Genomic DNA, 20,860 nt, shown 5'->3' on the forward strand with positions numbered 1-20,860 from the left:
AAAGATCTTTGCTTACGTCTTATTGTCACAGCAAATGAAAATCTTGCCCTGTTGACTGAATCTTCTCTTATTTACTGTCTTAGGAAGAGAAACTAGAATGCTGCCACTGCCTGCTATTATAGAAAGAACAGACATCATAACAGCCTATCCACCTCATTCAACCACAATTTCCTCTACCAAATTTTAAATATACAAAACATCAATCTTATTTACAACAGGTCACCTTTTACAGACCTTACTGACAAAGTACATATTTTTTTCCCTCTACTCTCACCTGCTATGTAAAATATGTACAAAAAGAAAAAGAAATGGAATCTAACACATACTTTTGCAGCTTTTCCAGTCCTTGGCTTCAGGCCATTGAATTCTTCATGTGTTGGAAGCGCAACCTATAAAATACATTTAAAATAAAAATAGTTGCAGATTTCTGTGTTCACAGCAGTGACATTTCTGGCAATGTGAAGTGTATGAAAACTAACTAAATTTCTGTTATCCTGTTTCTACAAGCTCATGTGTCAAGGGTTCATTGCTTCCTCTCGGGAGTTTTTCACTCAATCTCTCTAGTCTTCTGCCCCAACAATGCTGTCTCTCATTTCTCTGATATCCCTACTGTCTTGCATGAGTTATTATTGCTTCACCTTCCTTGGAACATTAGCTTTTCAGGCCAAGACACAATCATGTCTTCTGGCCAGTGGATGTTTGAAGCAATTACTGAGCTCACACTGATAACACTTTATTTCCAAGTGCATTGTGTTTATACTGGTAACATTCCCATTACTGACCAATACCTAACATTTATTCATTTTAAATATTTAAGCTCTCTTCAGTTACTAAGGGATGACAAACCTCTACCAGACATCTCAAAGTAACAAAAATTGTACAGATACATGAGCTTTAGAATCCTTATCAGCAACAGCTCCTTTATTACAAAAGTCTGATGATACAGAGCCCTTGAATGTGACCCTAATTAACTTGAGCTAGTTCTGAAAAACAGCACAGAAGACAAAAAGACCATAACAGTAGAAGTAAGCTAAAATTTACGCATTTGAGTCTCACACAAACCCTTTCTGATAGTCATATATGGACGTAGGATGCATATGCATGTAGATTAAAAAAAAACCAGCATTAATAGCTTATATTTTTCATATTTGAATTTGTGTTTATGTCTATCAACACCATTTGAAAATAGATAGTTTTCATTACTTTGCACATATAAAAATCTTATTTTTCATTTTTACCAAAATGTAATTTTCAACAGTAATCAGCTTTACAATAAAGTCTTTCATTCTTGAACCAGAATAACAGAATACTTTGATGCACTGATCACACTACCTACTACACTGAACACAGTGTAGTAGGTAGTGAACACACCAACCAGTAGGTTCTTCTCCTGAACATATTTGTATCTTACAAATATGGAAATATATTAACATTACCATCTAGTCTTTCACAATCATTTTATTTTAAGTATGACTGAAACTCCTTCTGGTAAGATATCGTACTAATTTTTCAAGTGCATTTTGTGCATGTTTAGTGTCAGATACAGGTTTCAAACTCTTCACAACCTTAAAAACAGTATGAAATACTGTATCTGCTGGAGGGCAGGAAGGCTCTGAAGAAGGACCAGGAGAGGCTGGATCAATGGGCAAAGACCAGTGGTGTGAAATTCAACAAAGTCAAGTACCAGGTCCTGCCCTTGGGTCACAAAAACTCTACTGAACACTGTAGGCACCCCCAGGTGGGGATTAGTTTTAATCTGAGATAACAAGTAAAAGTACAATATGAAATGACCTCAAACTGTGAATGTGGAGACTGGACATTAGAAAAGAGCTCTCCTGTCCAGGCTGTCCAGGAGAGTGGCTGAGTTGTCATGCCTGAAGCTATTTAAGATAGGTGTAAATGTGGCACTTGGGGACAAGGTTTAGTGGAGGACTTGGCAGTGCTGGGTTAATGGTTGGACTCAATGACCAAAAAGGCCTTTTCCAAACTAAAAAATTCTGTGATTCTGTGATATAATACTTACAAGCAGAATAAAGAGCACTATAATGCTGGCAGTAATACACACAGTTAGATGAAACAGCTCTGTATTTTTCACATGCATTTTCACTGCACTCACCTCATGTGTACAACCTTCAACAGTTTCCACAGACTGCACCTTTACTTGAGGCATCAGATCTGTCAGACTAAAAATATATGTGTTAGGATTGCCAAAAAGTACTCAAAAATCCTGTTTTCTTTATAAATGTGAACATGCTCAATTTCACCCCTACTTTAACTGCAACATTAAAAAAAATGGGCAGTCTTGGCATGGACAGGCAGCAGAGCTTACTACCAGGACTAGCACCTACCTGGAAGTTAAATTCCTGCTATCGTATAAATCTACTTTAGTTATTGACTCAAAAATTGCACCACAAACCAGCAATTGGGCCACATTTGTTCAAGTAAAGTTCTGTGATTAAATGGGAACTTTTTTCAATATATCATAAAATACAAGGCCTGTACTCCTGCTACTAGTAAAGACACAGTAGGAGCGGCTTGAAGCATCCCAAGCAGCTGCCTGAGGACAAAGTCCCTCTTTACCAGTTCCTTCTGTCATGGCCACGAGAAGGAACTAGAGTTTCAATGCATGAAACTGCTTATTTCTGATGGGTTTAATATACTTAGTAAGCTACTGAAGCCAATTATATGTTCTACTGGTACCACTAACACAGAAAATTACTTAAAATGTTGGCTCTGGTTCTGTTTTACTTCTATACAGTTAAACTCTGTTTACAGTATTTTGAGAAGTCTTCTCATGAGCTTCTCACAGAAAATCTGACATTGAACTTCAGAAAAATTATATGCAAGATCAAATGACAATGCAATTACCACCTTACATGCCTCAAAAGCCTTTTTTGTCTTATTTGCCAGTTAATTCCTCCTGTATTCCAAGTGAGCTATGTCTTTCAACGTCATGGCATACAGCAAGCCTACCTCCTCCCACGTACTTCCAGCTCATCCTTTGCTTTGTGTGAAATACACACGATGGCTTTGACCAAGAGTCACCAATTCATATGAATAACTACAAATTCATGAACATTTTGTACTGCAAATGCCTATGGGTCTGCAGTATCATTTTAAACACACCCAGTGTTCATTGCTGCTGAGGCTGCACTACCAGTACATTCTCTCTTAAACAGATAATGGAAAAATCAAACTTGTGCAAATTCATCTTCACATGAAAACACTGCAAAACTCTTTCATATCAACTGGTACATGGCTAACCACTGTGGCTAGCTAAGATTACTTTACACATCATGCTGAGCACTTACTTAACATCTTCTGATAAAACATCTTCCAATCTTGGCTTTTTTCCCAAAACGACATTTTCAGTACTATCAACCTCAACTTCCCTTTTTGGTTTCACTATTGCTGGTACTGAAGGCTTTTCTTCCAATCGTTTTCTGCAACATAAACAGACAAGAAACTTAATTTTTGCCTCATTTATTTACCTATTTTAAGGAGACAAAACAGATATCCTGAGGGCAACTGAGATCCCACTGCTCTCGGGGAACAGCACGGGGAACTCCACCCACAAGAACTGCCATGAAATTTCAAGCCAGTTCATAGACAAACTAGCCACCAGGTCACCATACCCCCTAGTGGGCCATGCTGCCAGGGCTGGTTAGAGCTTTAGGGTCAGGGATCCTGAGAAAGCGGGTCACAGAATAGATCAGGCTGGAAGGGACCACAGTGGGTCAGCTGGTCCAACCTCCCTGCTCAAGCAGGGCGATCCTAGAGCACATGGCACGGGACTGACTCCAGGTGCTGCCTGAGTATGTCCAGTGAGAAATTCCATAAACTCTCTGGGCAATCTGTTCCAGTACACAGTCACCCATGCTCTAAAGAAGTTCTTCCTCATGGTCAGGAGAAATTTCCTGTGCATCTGTTTCTGCTTGTTGCCTCTTATCCTGTTGCTCGGCACCACCAGTAAGAGCCTGGCTGCATCCTCTTGCCACCCACCCTTCCGACACTTATAGACATTGTGTCCCGAGGCGGTTCAGCAACTCAAACAAGTCGGCAGAAGCCGAGCCCAGCGCTACAGCCCCCATCCACGCCGAGAGAGCAACCCCGATACCGCTGCGCCAGCCCCACTCCGCGCCCTTGCCCCAGCCCCACTCCGCGCCCTTACCCCGGCCTCCTGGCGCCTTCGGCGGGGCCTGCTTTGCTCTTCTTGGTGCCAGAGGCGGCGGCCGCATCTTCCTCGAACACGCTGAAGAGCTCATCCCCAAAGGCCTCCGCCATCGTGGCCGCCGCGTTCCCACAATGCCGTGCGCGGGGCCGCGCGCCCCGCGCGAAAGGGGCTCTTCCGGCCCCGCCTCCCGCGGGGAGACAGACTCCCGCTGGCCCTGGCACCGGGAGCCGCCCGCACGGCCCGCGCCCGATATCGATTTCTGTCTGGCTCTTGATCTCGGTCCCGATGCCGGCCCTCTCCGCGAGCCCCGGCCTGGGCGCGCACCCGCTCCCTCGCTCCTGAAGGCGATGCGAGAGGAGCCCATGCAGGCCGCGCGGCCCGCGCGCGTGCGCGGGGAGCGCTGGCCAATGGGAGGCGGCGGCGGTCGCGCGGTGCCCGGATGTGCGCGCGCCGGGCCGGGGCGCCATGGGCGGCCGCAACAAGAAGCAGCGCGCGGGGAGCGCGGCCCACACGGCCGCCGCCGCCACTGCCGCTGCCCGCGCCCGCGCCGCCCCGCCCGGGGCAGCCGCCGGCCCGGGCAGCCGCGCCGTCCCGCCGCGACCGGCGCCAGCCTCCAAGGAGCCGCGTGTCAAGCAAGGTACCGCGCCCCGCGGGGCCCCGGGAGCAGCCGTGCCGAGCCGTGCCGAGCCGGGCCGAGCCGGGCCGGGCCGGGCGGAGGAGGGGGGCGCGGTGTGCGCGGGTGAGGGCGCTCTGGCTGGAGGGGCAGCGCTCTCCGGGAGCCTCAGGGTGCGGCTGCCGCAGACTGCGGCGTTGCCAGGGGCCGGCCACGCGGGCTGGTGTTACCCAGCGTCGGGAGAGGCGGCTGGAATCGCTGTGCTGCCAGGCTGGTTGGGCCTGCCTCAGCCCGCCTTGCTTGTCTAGCTGGGCAAGGGAGGCGATCCTCCCCGCCTGCGCGGCCCTAGTGAGGCCACGTCTGGTGTTTGGTGTCCAGTTCTCGCTTCCTCCGTACAAGAAAGACGTAGAGCTACTGGACAGGGTCCAGTGGAGGGTCAGCAAGATGATGACGGGTCTGGAGCATCTCCTTATGAGAAGAGAGTGAAGGAGCTGGGCCTGTTCAGGGAATACATATAAGTATTTCAAAGGCATGTGCCAAGGGGATGGTGCCAGACTCTTTTCAGTGGTGCTCAAGATGCAATAGCCACAAACCAAAGTATTGCAAGTTTCACCACAACATGAGGAAGAAGACCTTTACACTGAGGGTGGCAGGGCACTGGAACAGGCAGGTTATGCAGTTATATATATAACATAACAGGGAGGTTATGCAGTCTCCAGACGCATTCAGAATTCACCTGGACTCACTCCTGTGTCACCTGCTCTAGGTGATCCTGCCATACCACGTCAGGTTGGATTAGGTGATCTCTAGAGATTGTTTCCAACTGTAGCTGTTCTGTGATTCTGCTGCCAGGGATGTCCCTGAGCAGATAAGCGTTGTTGGCATCGATGTGTTAATTACAAGAAGTCTTGTTATAAGATTATCAGCAGTTCCTGTGGAGCAGGTGTTTGGATAGCACTTTCCCAGAGCTTCTTAGGTCGGTGTTTGTATGTTATCAAAAACGTGGATTTGGAATTATTTTGGGGAGGGAGTTTGGTCTTGAAAGAGCTGTTACAGGACTGGAGACACTTCTGCAGTGTTGGATAAGCTGGTTTGGGTGCTGTCTGAAAAGGTAGTGTTCTGCAGCACCGTGAGATGCCTATTTTCAGTAAGCCAGCTTTGCCAGAAGTAGCTCAGATACCATATAACATTAGAAGAGCTAGTGTTGCAGGCCATGAGCAAATCCTGCAATAACCAGGGCGTGTGAGATTCCAGCTTGTTGAGAAAAAGCCTTGCAATCTGTTAATATAAGGCTCCTGAAACTAAGAATGTGTTCTGCCTTTACAAGTGTGGGCTCTACTAAGTGTATTTCTTGTGTCTTCCACTCCTCCAACAACCATGGTGCTCAGTCCTCTTCAGAAAATACTCTGCCTCTCTCCCAGGTTGTGCACTGTGGTGAAAAATCAGTCAGTGTAAGTGAAAGATAAATTAATATAAAGACTTCGTGGTTGCAGGGTGTGCTGGTAAGTGCCAGCGAGTAGCACATGAGTGCTGACTGCTGTTTGTATCTCCTGACCAGAGGTGACTATACTTTTTCTGAAATGCAGTTACCAAAACCTGGTCTGATCTAGAAGCAGGCTCTCCACAAGCCGTTCTGTGGGCAGGCTGGAATGGATGAGCTGTCCAGCCTGCCTGCTGGGAGATAGTTGTTCCTCCTGGAGCAGCACGCAGCCACACAGGGTGCTGGCAGCTGCAGGTTTGCTCCATTTCTTTCTGCCTGTGCAAAACCAGACACTGTATAGGTGCTTTGAAAGTGATGGAATTCAACAGCAAGCTGTGTGTTGTCATTCTAATGACAATAAATAGTTTTGTGAATTAGGGTTGGGTTTTTTAAATAGCTGTTAAAAGAGAAGTATTTAAGAATGACTGTAGCAGAGCAGACCAAAGGCTTTTCTGTAACCCCGTGCTGCTCTCTCCTAGGTGGGGGACAAAAGCAGATACCTAAATAAGAACAGATCAGACATGCAGGGATACTGCTGTAGGATATTCTTACGTCGTCCACCAGCTGTGGCTTAGGGTCTTCCTGAACCAGATACAATTTTTTTTTTCCAATGCTCTTCCATGTCAATTGGTTTTTTTAGTGCAAAGCTGTTCTCTGCTCTTGGACCTCAGTAGATGTCCTCTATCCATAGCTTTAGTGGTGAAGAGTTCTGTTACATAGCTATGTACTTTGTAAAAAAAAATCCTCAACAGGCTTGCATGTTTTGAACCTGCCATTTACTTCCCTATTTGGCAATGTTTTTTCAGTGTTCAGAGAGTGAGCAGTCAATCCTATTTCCTCTCATTATACTCTTTGAATTTAATATTTGTCTGCAAGAGTCATAGCCCTCTTTACTATTCCTTGTTCAAGGCCTTTCTTGATTATTCTGATTGTTATGTACCTGCAAGTTGCTGGCAAGTTAATTTGCACTGACATCAGTCATGTTAGGTCTTCTCTAGCTGCTGTAAACAATGTTCTCTATGGGTTTTGTGTAATTGATGGTTATTTGCAATTTGCAGGTCCAAAAACTTACAGTTTTAGTTCGACGACAGATTCCAGCGCTGCTGCAAATCTGGATAAATCTGTTCTTAAGGTGAGTTTCTTCTTTGTGTAAAGCAACTTTGATTTTCATAGTACTGCTTCAGCTGAGTAAGTATTTCTTCAGCTCTTCTTCAGTATTATGGTACACTCATAAACTACATTAATCTATGAGACATTGACAATTTTGAGTTTGATTTTGTTTAAGGTTGTAAGTGTGCTTTAAGAAATAGGGGTAAATTAACAATGGAGGAGAACATCTGTTTTTTAAATAACAAATGATAATTTGTGTGCAAGACTTATTTTAAGGGTTAGGTTTGGACTTCTGCTGTGCATATGAATATTTCTTCCTGTCAGAGAAGGGATACCGATTTTATATGACAAACTTAGTAGCAACTAAAGCTTGGTTCATATTTTAGAAGAGTTTCAAATGCTAGAATTATTAAACTACAATTGTTTTTAAAGGTATTTTGGAAGGAGGGTATCACAGATTGCATCTTGATGTTCAAATTATTTTATACCAGCATAGGAGAAAGGCCTTGATTTTTTTGGTAGAAAGTTTTATAAATTTCCTTACAGTATTTCTCTTAACATACAGAATTTTCTTGAAAATGTAAATGGGCTTTCTTTGCAATAGAGAATGAACTCTTCCATTTCAAGTAAAAGCATATAGCTTGCAAAAGGTAAAGAGAAGTCCTATTTGTAAGAGATGTTTAGGCCACTTATGGAAAGCTGGAAAAGTTGGAATTTGAATGGCAAAGAGATTTCTGTGTTCTTACATCCTTAGTCATGAAGACCATTGACATGTCATAAAAACTTCTAATGTTTACCTTGTATCAACTAATTTTTTCTTTGCAGGTAATGATAAATGGTAATTTGGAGAAAAGGATTATTGATGTGATTAATAACCATAAAAACCAAAATGATGACAAAGGAATGATTTCAAAACGACTAACTGCAAAGAAACTGCAGGTACAGTTCAAAGTTTTATTTTCCATTATTTATTTAGAATAAAGTTTCTTTTTTGTCATTTTTAACAAGTGTTGTACTACACTTCTATGTGCAGTACAAGCCAGTATAGCACACTTTTCAGTAGTTATATTAATTATTAGTCAGTGAAATCAAGAAGTATGCTAATTAAGAAAGGTACATGTTCATGTATTAAGGAACTAAAATGAAATGCTTTCAGACAAGATAAAGGAATAGACCTTAAGTTGAATGTTTTAGGTTTCCTACATTTTTCATTCCATGTAGCTGAAAAATAGCAAGTATGTCTTTATTTAGCTAGAGGTGGGAATGTAGATTTATTTGTACCTCTGCATGCATATTTAAAAAGAAAATATTTTGAACTCTGTGTGAAAACCAGATTTTTTTGCTTAACTTTTGGATACATTAATGCACATTGTTTATATCCCTTTTATGCCAGCTTTCTGATATGTGGGCAGTAGAATTTTGCAAGCCTATATCAGATTGCTAGATTAGATCCTAATATTTTCTGGCTCTCTTATTTGTAGGATGTATACATGGCTTTGCAAAGATTCTCTTTTAAAACTGAGCACATTGAAGAAGCAATGAAAAATACACTTTTATATGGTGGTGATCTTCACTCTGCACTTGACTGGCTTTGTTTAAACCTTCCTGATGGTGAGTATGGTGACAGAAAATAGTTATTGGCAGAAGAGAAATAGGACCTGCTAAGCAGTAGCATTACTACTTCACAGTAATAATTAAATATAATTTTTCTCTAACACTAGTAGTTGCAACAGTGTTCCTTTTCTAGATGCACAGCTGACTGGTTCTGGGATGTTTTAGTCTATGGAGTCTTGTGGACTTCCTGTTTCTACGCTTGGAATTCTGGGGAAGTCCAACAGGCAAATACTATTGCATAATTCCTAAAGCCTAATTTTTATTTCAGGTTCTGTTTTTCTAGTTGATTCTCAACACACTTTAAAAGATTTTCCTGTGGTTATTATTGACATTTTCTGTGGCATGGTTTTTTTTTTATTTTAAAGATGCTTTGCCTGAAGGTTTTAGCCAGCAATTTGAGGAGCAGCAGCAGAAGCCTAGAGCGAAATTTTGTTCTGCTGTGTCACAGCGTGGACCACCACCTTGCTTAGAAAATAACAAAAAGAAAGAAAATGGCCCCGAAACCAAGGTGATCTGGAAATCTAATCTGTAGTTACTTGGCGGGGACGGGAGGGGAAGCGCGGACAAAACTTTCTAAAGTATGGGAGTTGCATTGACTTCCAACAGTGATGTGGAAAGCTAATGAAAATGTTGTGTTATTAATGCTTGTCACCTACATTTTCATTTCGGTGGAATGGTAATTTTGAAGGTATTTTTCCTCTGAAGTCTAGAAGGTTCTTCATAGTTCATTTCTGTGGTAACGCACAGGGAAACTCATGAGGTTTTGATTAGGTATTAGCAAGAAATTCTTTACTGTGAGTATGATGAGACACTAGCACAGGTTGCCCAGAGAAGCTGCTGATGCCTCGTCCCTGACAGTGTTCAAGACGAGGTTGAATGGGGCTTTGGGCAAGCTGGTCTACTGGAAGGTGTGTCTGCCTATGGCAAGGAGGTTGCACCTAGGTTACTTCTAAGGTCCCGCCCAGTACAAGCCATTCTATGATTCCATTGCTTAATTGCTTAATTTTATCCTGTAGTGGTTCTGTTCTTTTATTTACATGTGGCGCTCTTTACATGCTTGTGTGGGTTTAAGTTTGCCTATAGACTCTCAGTGTTTCAATTTCTGAGGTTATTGAATCTTAAACCAGAAAACAAACAGATGTCATACAAATTATCCATACAGCAAATATAATTATTCTCGTTTTAAGATCTATTTACATGTATAGTGGGATATTCACCCTGGCTGGGGAAGTTTGCTCCATTTTTTTTGTCATATAACTAATTTTATATATAAAATCTTAAACAGTAGTTCCTGGATGCTGGTCGAAAAAAAGCATAGTTTTTGCATACTTTATCAGTACTTCTGATTTTAGGAAACGAATGTGAGGAAAGAGAAAGAGAAAGAATTGAGTATGAAAGAATGGATTTTGCGATACGCCGAGCAAGAGAGTGACGAAGAGAAGGATGAGTCTGTGAAAGAGACAGATGAAGAAAAATTTGACCCAGTAAGACATAATAATGCTTCATGGAAGTCTCTCTACAAACTGATATGTCTGGTAGATCTGCATGTGGTGGATCTATTTGCTACAAATTGGGGATAGACAACTTCTATTATCAGTAATGTATCAGGCTACTGAAGGGAAATCTGTTGAAGCTTTTTCTTTCCTAAGTTGTTTCTCCTTTCCTTGTACTAGGTTCAAAATGTTGAATGTAATATGCCAGAACGAAAAACTTAAAATGCATTTCAGTGAGATTGAGTGAGTTACTATCAAGTTGTGGGAGGTTTTGACTGTTAGTTAAAAAAAAACCTCATTGTTTCTCTGTTATGTAAGTTTGGTATAGAGGACAAAAAACCGTGCACGTTATTAGCAAGGTCATTAGAAGTGGAAAGCATACCATATCAACTTGCAATTTATAATTCTGTTTGAAATAGAATGAGAGGTATGTACATCTGTCTGCCAAGCTTTCAGAAGCAAAAGAGCAAGCAAGCATCGCCAAGCAAGACAAAGACAAGCAAGGTCAGAAGGCCGCACAAGAGAAAATAAGAAGAATTCAGCAAGGTAGAGCTATGCCAGTTACCTGTGGGTTTTTTCTGGTCTGCATATTTGTTAGACAATTAAATCTTGGAGTCAGATGGAATTGAAGATGATTTCATTATCTTTTATGCCACTGTGTAAAATGAAGGCTTTTCTGAATCTGTTCTTTCTCGGTCAAATTCTAAAAAAATTGATAACATTTCATTAGTTCTGGTTTTGGATGAATTAATGAATTAATATAGTTGTTTTTTAAGGAGGATGAATGGATGAATTGGATAAATTAATTCATTTTTGAATGGATGAATTAATTCATTTTTATAGGATGAATTAATATAGTTGTTTTTTAAGGAGTTGCTGGGTGTAAATTATATTCTCTCTCTGACAGAAATGGCACTACTTGAAGAACATCCAGTATTTAACCCGGCTATAAAGATTTCAAATCAACAGCAAAATGAAAAGAAAAAAACTCCCTCACCTCAGCCTCAAGAAACCACTTTGAATTTGAGCTTGCTTGAAAAACCTGATGGTGCTGCAAGGGAAGACAAAGGTGCGTTGGGAATGGTTCAGTGCAAGCTTGAATCGTACCACACATTTCCAAAATTAGTTCTTGTTTTTCTAGGTTTTCAGTACTGAGTGAGCAAGCTCTGATTGTGGGAAAGGAAAGTGGACTATCACAGAACCATTTAGATTGGAAAAGACCTTTCAGATTGAGTCCAACCTTTGAGCAAACCTCACAATGTCCACTAGACCACAGCACAGAGTCCAAAGTTCAGCTTTCCTTAAACACCTCCAGGGATGGTGACTCCATCACCTCCTTGGGCAGCCCATTCCAATGGCTAATCACTGCTTCTGTGAATAAATCCTTCCTAATGTCCAGCCTGAACCTCCCCTGATGCAGATTGAGGCTGTCTCCTATCACTGATTACCTGGGAGAAGAGATCAACCCCACCCGGCTACAGCCTTCTTTCAGGCAGTTACAGAGAGTGATAAAGTCACTCTGAGCCTCCTTTTCTCCAGGCTAAACACCCCCAGCTCCCTCAGGTGCTCCTCACAGCACTTGTGCTCCAGACCCTTCCCCAGCTCCATTGCCCTTCTCTGGACTCACTGCAGCACCTCAATGTCTTTCTTGCAGTGAGGAGCCCAGAGCTGGACACAGCACTTGAGGTGTGGCCTCACCAGTGCCCAGGGGGACAATCCCTGCCCTGCTCCTGCTGGCCACACCATTGCTGATCCAGGCCAGGATGCCATTGGCCTTCTTGGCCACCTGGGCACACCCTGGCTCATGTTCAGCTTTTGTCAATCAGCACCTCCAGGTCCTTTTCCACTGGGCAGTTTCCAGTCACTCTGCCCCAGTCTGTAGGGCTACTTGGGGTTGTTGTGACTCAAGGGCAGGGCCCAGGACTTGGCCATGGGCCTTGGCCTATGGTCCAGCCTGTCTGGATCCCTGTCCAGAGCCTTCCTGCCCTCCAGCACATCAGCACTCCTGCTCAGCTCAGTGTCATTTGTGTACAGTCTGTCTCACTGACCAAGCTGACTTTAAAGGATCTGCACTTGTGTTAGCAGATTACACTGAAAGCTATTTTTGTCATGCTGTCATGTCTTAAAAATCAGGTTTTTTTCTAGTTGTAGGGCTAGTTGCTGTTTCACTGTAACCCTGTCACCTTACTAAACTATTTTGGTTGTAAATCTTTAAACTGTTAGATTCATTAAAGTTTGGTTGTTAGAAAATAAAAGTTCTAAAATTACTGGGTGATCAAAAAAACCAAAATACTGTAATTAATTTTTTGCTTGATACTTCTATCGCAAAAGAAGAAACTTGTCATGTATCATCGATACCAGTAGTTCTGCTAAACGTTTCAGCACATACTGCTGTCCAGTTTAATACATGTAAATAAAAGGTAAAGATTACTTCAGAGGAATGTAAAATAAATTTTAGGAGACTAAAAATATATCTTTCTGCTCTTGCAGTGAAAAAGAGAGAACCACTAGATATAAGGAATTTTGATTATAGTGCTCGAAGCTGGACTGGTAAATCTCCAAAACAATTTTTGATTGACTGGTGCAGGAAGAATTTTCCCAAGAGCCCAAATCCTGCTTTTGAAAAAATTCCTGTTGGAAAGTATTGGAAATGTAGGTATGTATTTCCTGTAACCTTTATATTTGCCTTTTGGTTCATATCAAAATAAAAATTTTGATCAATTCTGTCTTGTTGATAGAGATTTACATTAGTATTGTGTGTTTAACCCAGACCCTTTTATAGTCCACTGCAGAGGTATTTTACTCTGGACAGCTCTGCAAAAGCGACATTTAGATTAGACAAAGTCACAAAAATAAGATCCCAGTGAATGATCCCAAAAAGCGGGGATAAGGTTTTTTTTATTTGTGTACTGCTGAATGAAGATTAGTCTGAAGCAAACCTGTGTCATAAATTTGGACAATTTATGTTTGGTATTCTTATTCAAAGTAACATGTTAAATCATAGGTTTTAGGTTTATGAAACCCCTCTGGAGATTGTTAAAATAAAGTGGAAGTTAAAAATTTGTATTAAAGCTACCATAAATTTGTACAGTACAAATATCAGTATTTTTTAATTTCTTTTAGAAATCAAGTCTGTAACATAGTGTTACAAAGTAGGATATTACCATGTATGAATACAGCAGACCTGAATGGTAATCTGTATGTATATAAATAATTCTGCCTTGAAGCAAATGAAGATGTTTGTGAAGAGAAAAAAATCACTAATTCACTGCTGGAATCTTTGCTGAAAGTTATACATTATATAAGTATTTTCTGTTCATATCAGTAGCAAAAAATTGAGAGAAATGGATTTGAAATTTCTCTTCAAGGGTCAGGATTATCAAGTCATCAGATGATGTAATGGCAATGTGTCCTACAATCGTAACAGAAGATAGTATGCAAGCACAACATCTAGCTGCTACTTTGGCACTCTACCATTTAACCAAAGGACAAGTAAGATTTTCACCAGCATTACTGTTCTTTGCCTTGAATCTGCCTCTGCACTTTTTTGGTTATAATACTTACAGTTAAGTTTAAAAAAATAGTTTTGTGTACTATTTCCCATTAAATGCTTTGCTTTTATTACATGTCCGTTTTTATCTAATTGTGCATGTGCTTTGCAGCATAAAGAATTTTTTTTGTAAATCTATACATCCAGTCTTCTATAAACAGCGAGCCAATTAAAAGTAAAAATATATTGTTGACATTTACATTACTGCTTTTGTAGTTTCTATATTTTGAATGGCTTCCTACATGTTTTTTGTCATATCTTTTGACATTTGAGTTTATTTACTTGTAAATTTATAGTGATACTACTGAGTAGAGTGTAATGTAACTTTTTTCTACTTTTTGCACCTGAAGTCAGTTCATCAGTTGCTGCCTCCTACCTACCGAGATGTCTGGTTAGAATGGAGGGATATCGAAAAGAAAAAGGAAGAAGAAAGCAAGATGGAAACCAACAAGCCTCGTGATACCTTTATTGCTAGATTATTAAATAAACTCAAACAACAACAACAGCTACAGTCTGAAAACCAACCAAAACTGTCTGAGGGTCCTGAAGATTCCTGGGAAAACTTAGTTTCTGATGAGGACTTCAGCAGTCTCTCCCTTGAGACCTCAGATGCAGATAATTTGGAGCCTTCAAGGATTTTGTTTAAGAAGCTGCAAAGTTCCTCCAGATACCAGAGGCTTCTGAAAGAGAGACAGGAGTTACCTGTGTTTAAGCACAGATACTTGATTGTAGAAACTCTTAAAAAACATCGAGTAGTTGTTGTCGCTGGTGAAACAGGCAGTGGGAAGAGTACCCAGGTGCCCCATTTCTTATTAGAAGACTTGTTGCTAGATGAAGGATCAAAAAAATGTAACATTGTTTGCACACAACCCCGAAGAATCTCAGCAGTGAGTCTTGCAACCAGGGTTTGTGAAGAGCTAGGCTGCGAATCCGGACCAGGAGGAAAAGTAAGATGTGTCTGAATTCCTTTGCTCTTTTTATCAAATACAGGGAGCTGGATTGGTGACAAAAAATGAGAACATTATTTATTACGTAACTAGACAATGAAATGTTATTTTCCCTTGGAAAGGGCTTCTCTTGGTATGTCGGTTTCTTTTTGTCTTGTCACCTGCAAACCTGTAGGTATCCATATGTGATTTCTACAATCTTCAGAGGCTGATGTAAAGCAACAGTGTTTCATAGTGGGACTGGTCAAAGATTTGAGCAGATTGCCTACAGACTGTTGAATCACTATCACTGGGGATGAAGAAAAGTCCCCTGAAAAATGCTCTAAACAATCCATTCTTGCCATGAGTGAGGCCCTACTTTGAGAGAGTCCCTTTTCAACATGTTATTTTGCTATTTGAAGAAAGTCAGAGTCCTGTATTTGTTAGGGTAATCTGTGCAAAAATATTTTTGAGACTGTCAAAGAGTCCTGAAAAGAACTCTGATTTTACCAGCTCTTTGCTACTCTGAATAAACCTGTATTTTTCCTTTCTTAACAAAGAAAAGTACTTATATGAAAGCACAGCAGTCATTCACTATACTACTTAATAAGCAACTTGTGCAGCATCTGAATCTAACAGTTACTGAATTTCACCTAAATTTGAATGTTGTTAGCTTGTATGTTATTTTAAGTTACTAATATATTTTTAATATTTTTTTTAAGAATTCCCTGTGTGGATATCAAATTCGTATGGAATCAAGAACAGGAGAAGCCACCAGACTGCTGTACTGTACAACAGGTGTCCTGCTTCGGAAACTTCAAGAAGATGGTCTTCTTTCAAGTATATCTCATGTCATTGTAGATGAGGTTATCAGCTCTTTCCTATTCTGCAGAAATGATAGTTATTCTGGGCCTTGACTTGTACTAAATTCTTGCTATAGATGTGTTTTTCTAATTCTAGGTACATGAAAGAAGTGTCCAGTCTGATTTCTTGCTAGTTATTCTGAAAGAGATCTTGCATAAACGTTCAGACCTGCATCTAATTTTAATGAGTGCCACTGTAGACAGTGAGAAATTTTCCAGCTATTTCTCACACTGTCCCATTTTAAGGATCTCGGGGAGGAGCTACCCAGTTGAGGTAGGTAGATGTTTATTTTGATTCTGCAAGACATTTCATATGCATGTATACAGTGTTTGCCTGGTTAGTATCTAGGCAATATACCTATATCTCTATTTTTTAACCAAACATATAGATCATAAAATAAGTTTTTCAAGGACTTTTAGTCCTTTTTCTTTTATGAAAATACAGAATAGCTTTAGGGCTTTGAAGTACATGGTTGCACTTTTTTTTTCTGATGGATTTATTGATTACAGTCAGTCCATCAGTGACAATTTGATTTTTCTCTGTTCAGCCTAGGTAAAAAGGAAAGTATTAAAGGATTCCTCCCACCCTGTGTGTAACTTTGTCATGACACTCTTATGTGTTTTTCTTGCACGTGCTGTATAGGCTATGGTAAAGGTTATGTTAGTGATCAGGTGGAGAAGCCCTTTAATAAACTTGTAGCAGCTCTAAAGTTAGGTTTTCAGAAACCCTAAGAATTTAAGTTGAAATTTGCAAGATTTATTACAACATTAAAGCATGCCCTGTTCACTTTGTTATGTAAGCTTTGAAAAGTGAAAAAGGTTGCTGATTAGTTTCTGACATGCTTTATGTTTCTTCTGCGAATTTTCACTGAAGATTTTCCATGTTGAAGATGTTATTGAAGCAACTGGCTATGTTCTGGAGAAAGACTCAGAATATTGTCAGAAGTTCTTGGAGGAGGAGGAGGAAGTAACAATAAATATTACTGGTAAAGGAGGAAGCACGACAAAGCACCAGGTAAAATAGGCAGTTTTGGCTTGGAAATTTTGGTTATGGGGTTTTTTTTATTTAATAATTTTTATTCTTTTGAATTAAATGTGATTGGATTATAGAATATAAAATATTCTTTCAGTTTATAAAAAGCAGACACGGTGGCACTCCTACAAATATTTTATGAATGCTGCACCCTTTTGATTGTTGCTCCAACTCCTGTTCTGATTTTGCTGTATTTGACATTGAGGTCTCTTGTAGATTTCCAGCTCTGGATCTATAAGCACCAGCAGGAAAAGCATTTTGGTTTTTTCCCCCAAAGAATTCTCCTACATAGTGAACCTAACAACAGAAAAGACAAGGCCTTATCCTTCTTAGCAGAAAAACTCCCAAGATCCTCCAAGTTGGCATGCCAAATGAGATGATTTACATGAGATTGTTGTATAGAGCTGTTTCATTTAACAGGCTATTGTTAATCCTTAGGTAGTCTGCTGTGACAGCTCTATGTGCTTTTGGATCAAAACTCTTGAAGGGGAGATTCTATCAGTGCCATCTGACTTAGGCAGCTTAAGCTGTTCATCTAGACTATGTATTTTGGGAAGATACATGAGTAAGAATTCTTACATAAGTAAGAGTTTACTTAGCAAAACTTCTGCAAATTTAGCTTGCTGTGATCAAACACTGGTACATATGTTTAAAAATACTCTTGTGTCCTCTGCTGATTGTTTTCCTTCAGAAGGATAGGTGGTGTCAAGCTTCCTTAAGTATATTGATTAACAGTTTACAGTAGTGCCATATAATATAAAAATCATGCTATGTGTGTAAGGTGTCTAGAAACAATTCAAATATATGTTTTTGCTGCTAACTCTCCATTTTTCCTATTCCAAAACCCTGCAGGATTTGCCACCTAGATAATTCTTAATTTTCATTGCAACCATTAGTTGAGAAGGGTGAGGTGTGGGAGAGGGAAAAGGTGAAACCAATTTCTTGCACCCCAGAACAGGAGTTTTGAAAGAAGAGTAGACGTCCTGTTATCTGAGTTTGAAGTGATACTAGCTAAATGCCATGTATGGACCTGGGACCTGTTTACTTCTTGGACAGACTTTCTGTGGTTTTTTAATCTGGAGTGTTATTTAACAGTTGCAGATACCCATAATGTTATGTAGATGGCTGTGATTTAATCTAACTTGCACGGGGTTTGGTGGGAAATTAGTTAAATTTCTCTTATCCCAGTCTTTGTTTCAAGTAAATGGCAAATTGACCTTCTGCTCTTACGTTCTTCTAAGATACTGAGAACATGATTTTTTTCTTTCTGCTTACTGTTGTTTTTTAGGAGTATGTCCCAGTACAGTCTGGATCTGGTATCGATTTGGCTCCTTACTATGCAAAGTATAGCAGTCGTACACAGCAGGCTATCTTATATATGAACCCTTACAAGATCAACCTTGAACTCATTTTGGAGTTGCTTGCATATTTAGGTACAGTCCACTTCTTAAGAAGTTTATGTACTTGAGGTTGTTCTTTGGACCTGTTTTCCATTACTTTCTACTAATAATGAAGTACTTGACTTCATTCTTATATAAAACATCCTAAAAAGTATTAACCACAGGGCCTGGCATTAGTTCCTGTTACATGAAACTGTTTGCAATGCATGTTTGTTTTAACTCTATGCCTGTGCTGTAATTTTGCAGATAGAAGTCCCCAGTTCAAGAATATTGAAGGTGCTGTGCTGATCTTTTTACCAGGCCTTGCCCATATCCAACAGCTGTATGATCTCATTTCAACTGACAGAAGATTTAACTTGCGTGACAGGTAATGCAGATACTTTCTATTAAGTTAATACGGTAAACTATAACCCAACAGACATATTCATTAAGGTTTGCTATTCTTGAAAAGGGAAACTGAGAGTTATACCTCTGAGCTAATGGTGCTTTTACTACAAATGTTCTTTTACTACAATACCAATGTACTTTTACTACTATAATCTAAAAGTTAAACAAGCAAAAATGACAGATAATTAAAAATGGTATGATTATTTTTTTTTATTTCTTTCTATTTAATTCTTCAACAAATTTACTTAATCAAAAGCACTTGACTACTTCTTTTCCACTTCTTAGGGTATGGAAGCTGCCATACCTGGCATACAGATTTCTGTGGCTTACTGTTTACATGGAAGAGCTCCAGAGCATCTGGATCTACCAGGAGAAATGGCCTAGGGTTGTAGTGACAGATAATTTCAAAAATTTTTTTTTTTTTTTTTTTGGGGTAACTGAAAATTAGCAACACAATTGCATAAAAAGAACAATTGCAGTCAAATGCTAAATATTTGTTGATGGACTGAGATGTAAAGGCCTGGAAGAGAAGGAAAGTGCCAGTTTCTGTGGCTGTCTTGTCTCTGAAGGCTTTTATTACTCAAACTTAAAGTTTCATGTGTTTGCAATGGTGCTTGTCTTGAAAGCACAATTAAAAGAACTTGGGTTCATGGGCACCTAGCTCCCGTTATTGCTAGGCTATTAATGTAAAGTAACCAGAAGTTAGTACTGTTACTAAGTTCTGTAGTTAGTACTGGTTTTCCTGTATTTTTACTGAATGGGAGAACATCCCTATGAACTAATTATGTTACTTTTTGTAGATATTGTAATAAAACAATGAAGCAGACTTTCATACCTAATCATACAAAGTTTTACTCTTTAATTGACTATTCTAATTGCTTTCTCCAAACTGTTGTCATTGTGCTGGTGTTATTTTTTTACTCAGTTTTATTTGATAAGTGTATATTTACTACTATAATTTCTTTTTCTAGGCACAGGTTGATAGCTTTGCATTCTGTTCTTTCAACGCAAGATCAAGCAGCTGCATTTACATTACCTCCTCTTGGTATTAGAAAGGTAATATATAGAAAGCTCATGATGGAAAATAGAAATTTTCTGTGGGTTCAACTCTGAATTGTTATAAAATGTAGTCATACAGAATTACACAACAACCAGGTGTTCCTGGAATTTCCTCTCTGCAAAGAAACAATTCTAATTTGGTCTGTAATGGGTAGATGCTAATATGCTGTGAAAATCTTGACAGTAATTGGGCAAATTTTTAAACTCCATATTTTTCTGTGAACTTCCTTAATGTTGTTTTCCTGCATTTTAAGCTATTGTTAACTAGTAACTATAGCTTTTATCTAAGAAGTATACTATTTCATTTACTGCCAAACTATTTAATTAAATGTTGAATAATTTTGACAGATGTTAGCCAGTAATTTTGATGGATTATAAAACAAAATGTGAATGTGAAATTCTTTCTTAACTTTTAATTTCTCTTATAGGGGAAAGTTAGACCATTTTCTAAATCATGTAGCTTTTAATTATTTGTCAGATTATTTGCCAGAAAGCTTCTGGATAAAAAATTTTAACCAGACTTACTCCATAATACTGATTTAAAGGATAAAAACTGTTAAACATTCCAGTTCTTCTGTATGTTATTTTACTTTTTCCAGATTGTCTTGGCAACCAATATAGCAGAGACGGGTATTACAATACCAGATGTTGTCTTTGTAATTGATACTGGGAGAACAAAAGAAAATAGGTGAGAATTTGATTTTTATCAATCATACTGTGATTGCTGTAACTATTTGGAGGATAGAAGTGCAACAATTCTGTAGTATCGGTATTACACTAGAGTTATGGATGCAGAAATGTACTGAGCTCATTTAACAGCTTGCAGTTCTAGGAATGAGTTTGGGATGTATCTTTGGAGTTTCAAATGGTGTGAAGAACAAGGGAAATTGTTCACAGATATTCATAGTCATGATTAAGAATTGTTTTAAAAATTAAGGAAATCTTTTCTACTACCTCAGTTTTTAAAAGTTATGTTTTTGTCCTCTTCCAGTGTGGAAAACTCTACACAATGTGTTAGGACGATTCTGAATTGCCAAGGAGATGAAATTGTAGAGCTTTCATTTTTCAGCTTTTACATTTATATTGGATAAGATGTATTTAAGGCTCTATAATATACAGCTCCTCCCAGTATGCTTAGTTTCCAAAACTAAATGTATT

General features: G+C 39.6%; 2 protein-coding genes across 4 annotated transcripts in view; one reads left to right on the forward strand and one right to left on the reverse strand.

The window, feature by feature from the left end:
* The window catches only part of MTREX (Mtr4 exosome RNA helicase), a 49,200-nt gene extending 44,671 nt beyond the window's left edge, over nt 1-4,529 (reverse strand). The window contains exons 1-4 of one of the 2 annotated variants that reach the window (XR_014847080.1): nt 4,172-4,529; nt 3,312-3,443; nt 2,117-2,183; nt 327-389 (exon numbers count right to left, since the gene is read on the reverse strand). Coding sequence is in view for 1 of the 2 variants with exons in the window: in XM_085043559.1 (XP_084899685.1) it covers nt 327-389; nt 2,117-2,183; nt 3,312-3,443; nt 4,172-4,284 (375 nt within the window). In the remaining variant the exon portion in view is untranslated. The remainder of the gene's footprint in view (nt 1-326; nt 390-2,116; nt 2,184-3,311; nt 3,444-4,171) is intronic. The other variant, XM_085043559.1, reaches the window with a different exon arrangement.
* Nucleotides 4,530-4,613: 84 nt separating this feature from the next.
* The window catches only part of DHX29 (DExH-box helicase 29), a 30,256-nt gene continuing 14,009 nt past the window's right edge, over nt 4,614-20,860 (forward strand). For both annotated transcript variants that reach the window (XM_085043558.1, XM_085043557.1), the window contains exons 1-18: nt 4,614-4,811; nt 7,326-7,399; nt 8,203-8,316; nt 8,859-8,988; nt 9,357-9,499; nt 10,344-10,475; nt 10,904-11,030; nt 11,392-11,553; nt 12,975-13,140; nt 13,853-13,976; nt 14,385-14,981; nt 15,683-15,826; nt 15,921-16,097; nt 16,698-16,838; nt 18,145-18,289; nt 18,503-18,623; nt 19,615-19,699; nt 20,302-20,390. In XM_085043558.1, coding sequence (XP_084899684.1) covers nt 4,640-4,811; nt 7,326-7,399; nt 8,203-8,316; nt 8,859-8,988; nt 9,357-9,499; nt 10,344-10,475; nt 10,904-11,030; nt 11,392-11,553; nt 12,975-13,140; nt 13,853-13,976; nt 14,385-14,981; nt 15,683-15,826; nt 15,921-16,097; nt 16,698-16,838; nt 18,145-18,289; nt 18,503-18,623; nt 19,615-19,699; nt 20,302-20,390 — 2,843 coding nt within the window. In that variant the 5' untranslated portion in view covers nt 4,614-4,639. The remainder of the gene's footprint in view (nt 4,812-7,325; nt 7,400-8,202; nt 8,317-8,858; nt 8,989-9,356; nt 9,500-10,343; nt 10,476-10,903; nt 11,031-11,391; nt 11,554-12,974; nt 13,141-13,852; nt 13,977-14,384; nt 14,982-15,682; nt 15,827-15,920; nt 16,098-16,697; nt 16,839-18,144; nt 18,290-18,502; nt 18,624-19,614; nt 19,700-20,301; nt 20,391-20,860) is intronic.

The sequence above is a fragment of the Lichenostomus cassidix genome, chromosome Z (genome assembly GCF_008360975.1).
Source record: "Lichenostomus cassidix isolate B80296 chromosome Z, HeHo_3.0, whole genome shotgun sequence".
NCBI classification, from domain to species: domain Eukaryota; kingdom Metazoa; phylum Chordata; class Aves; order Passeriformes; family Meliphagidae; genus Lichenostomus; species Lichenostomus cassidix.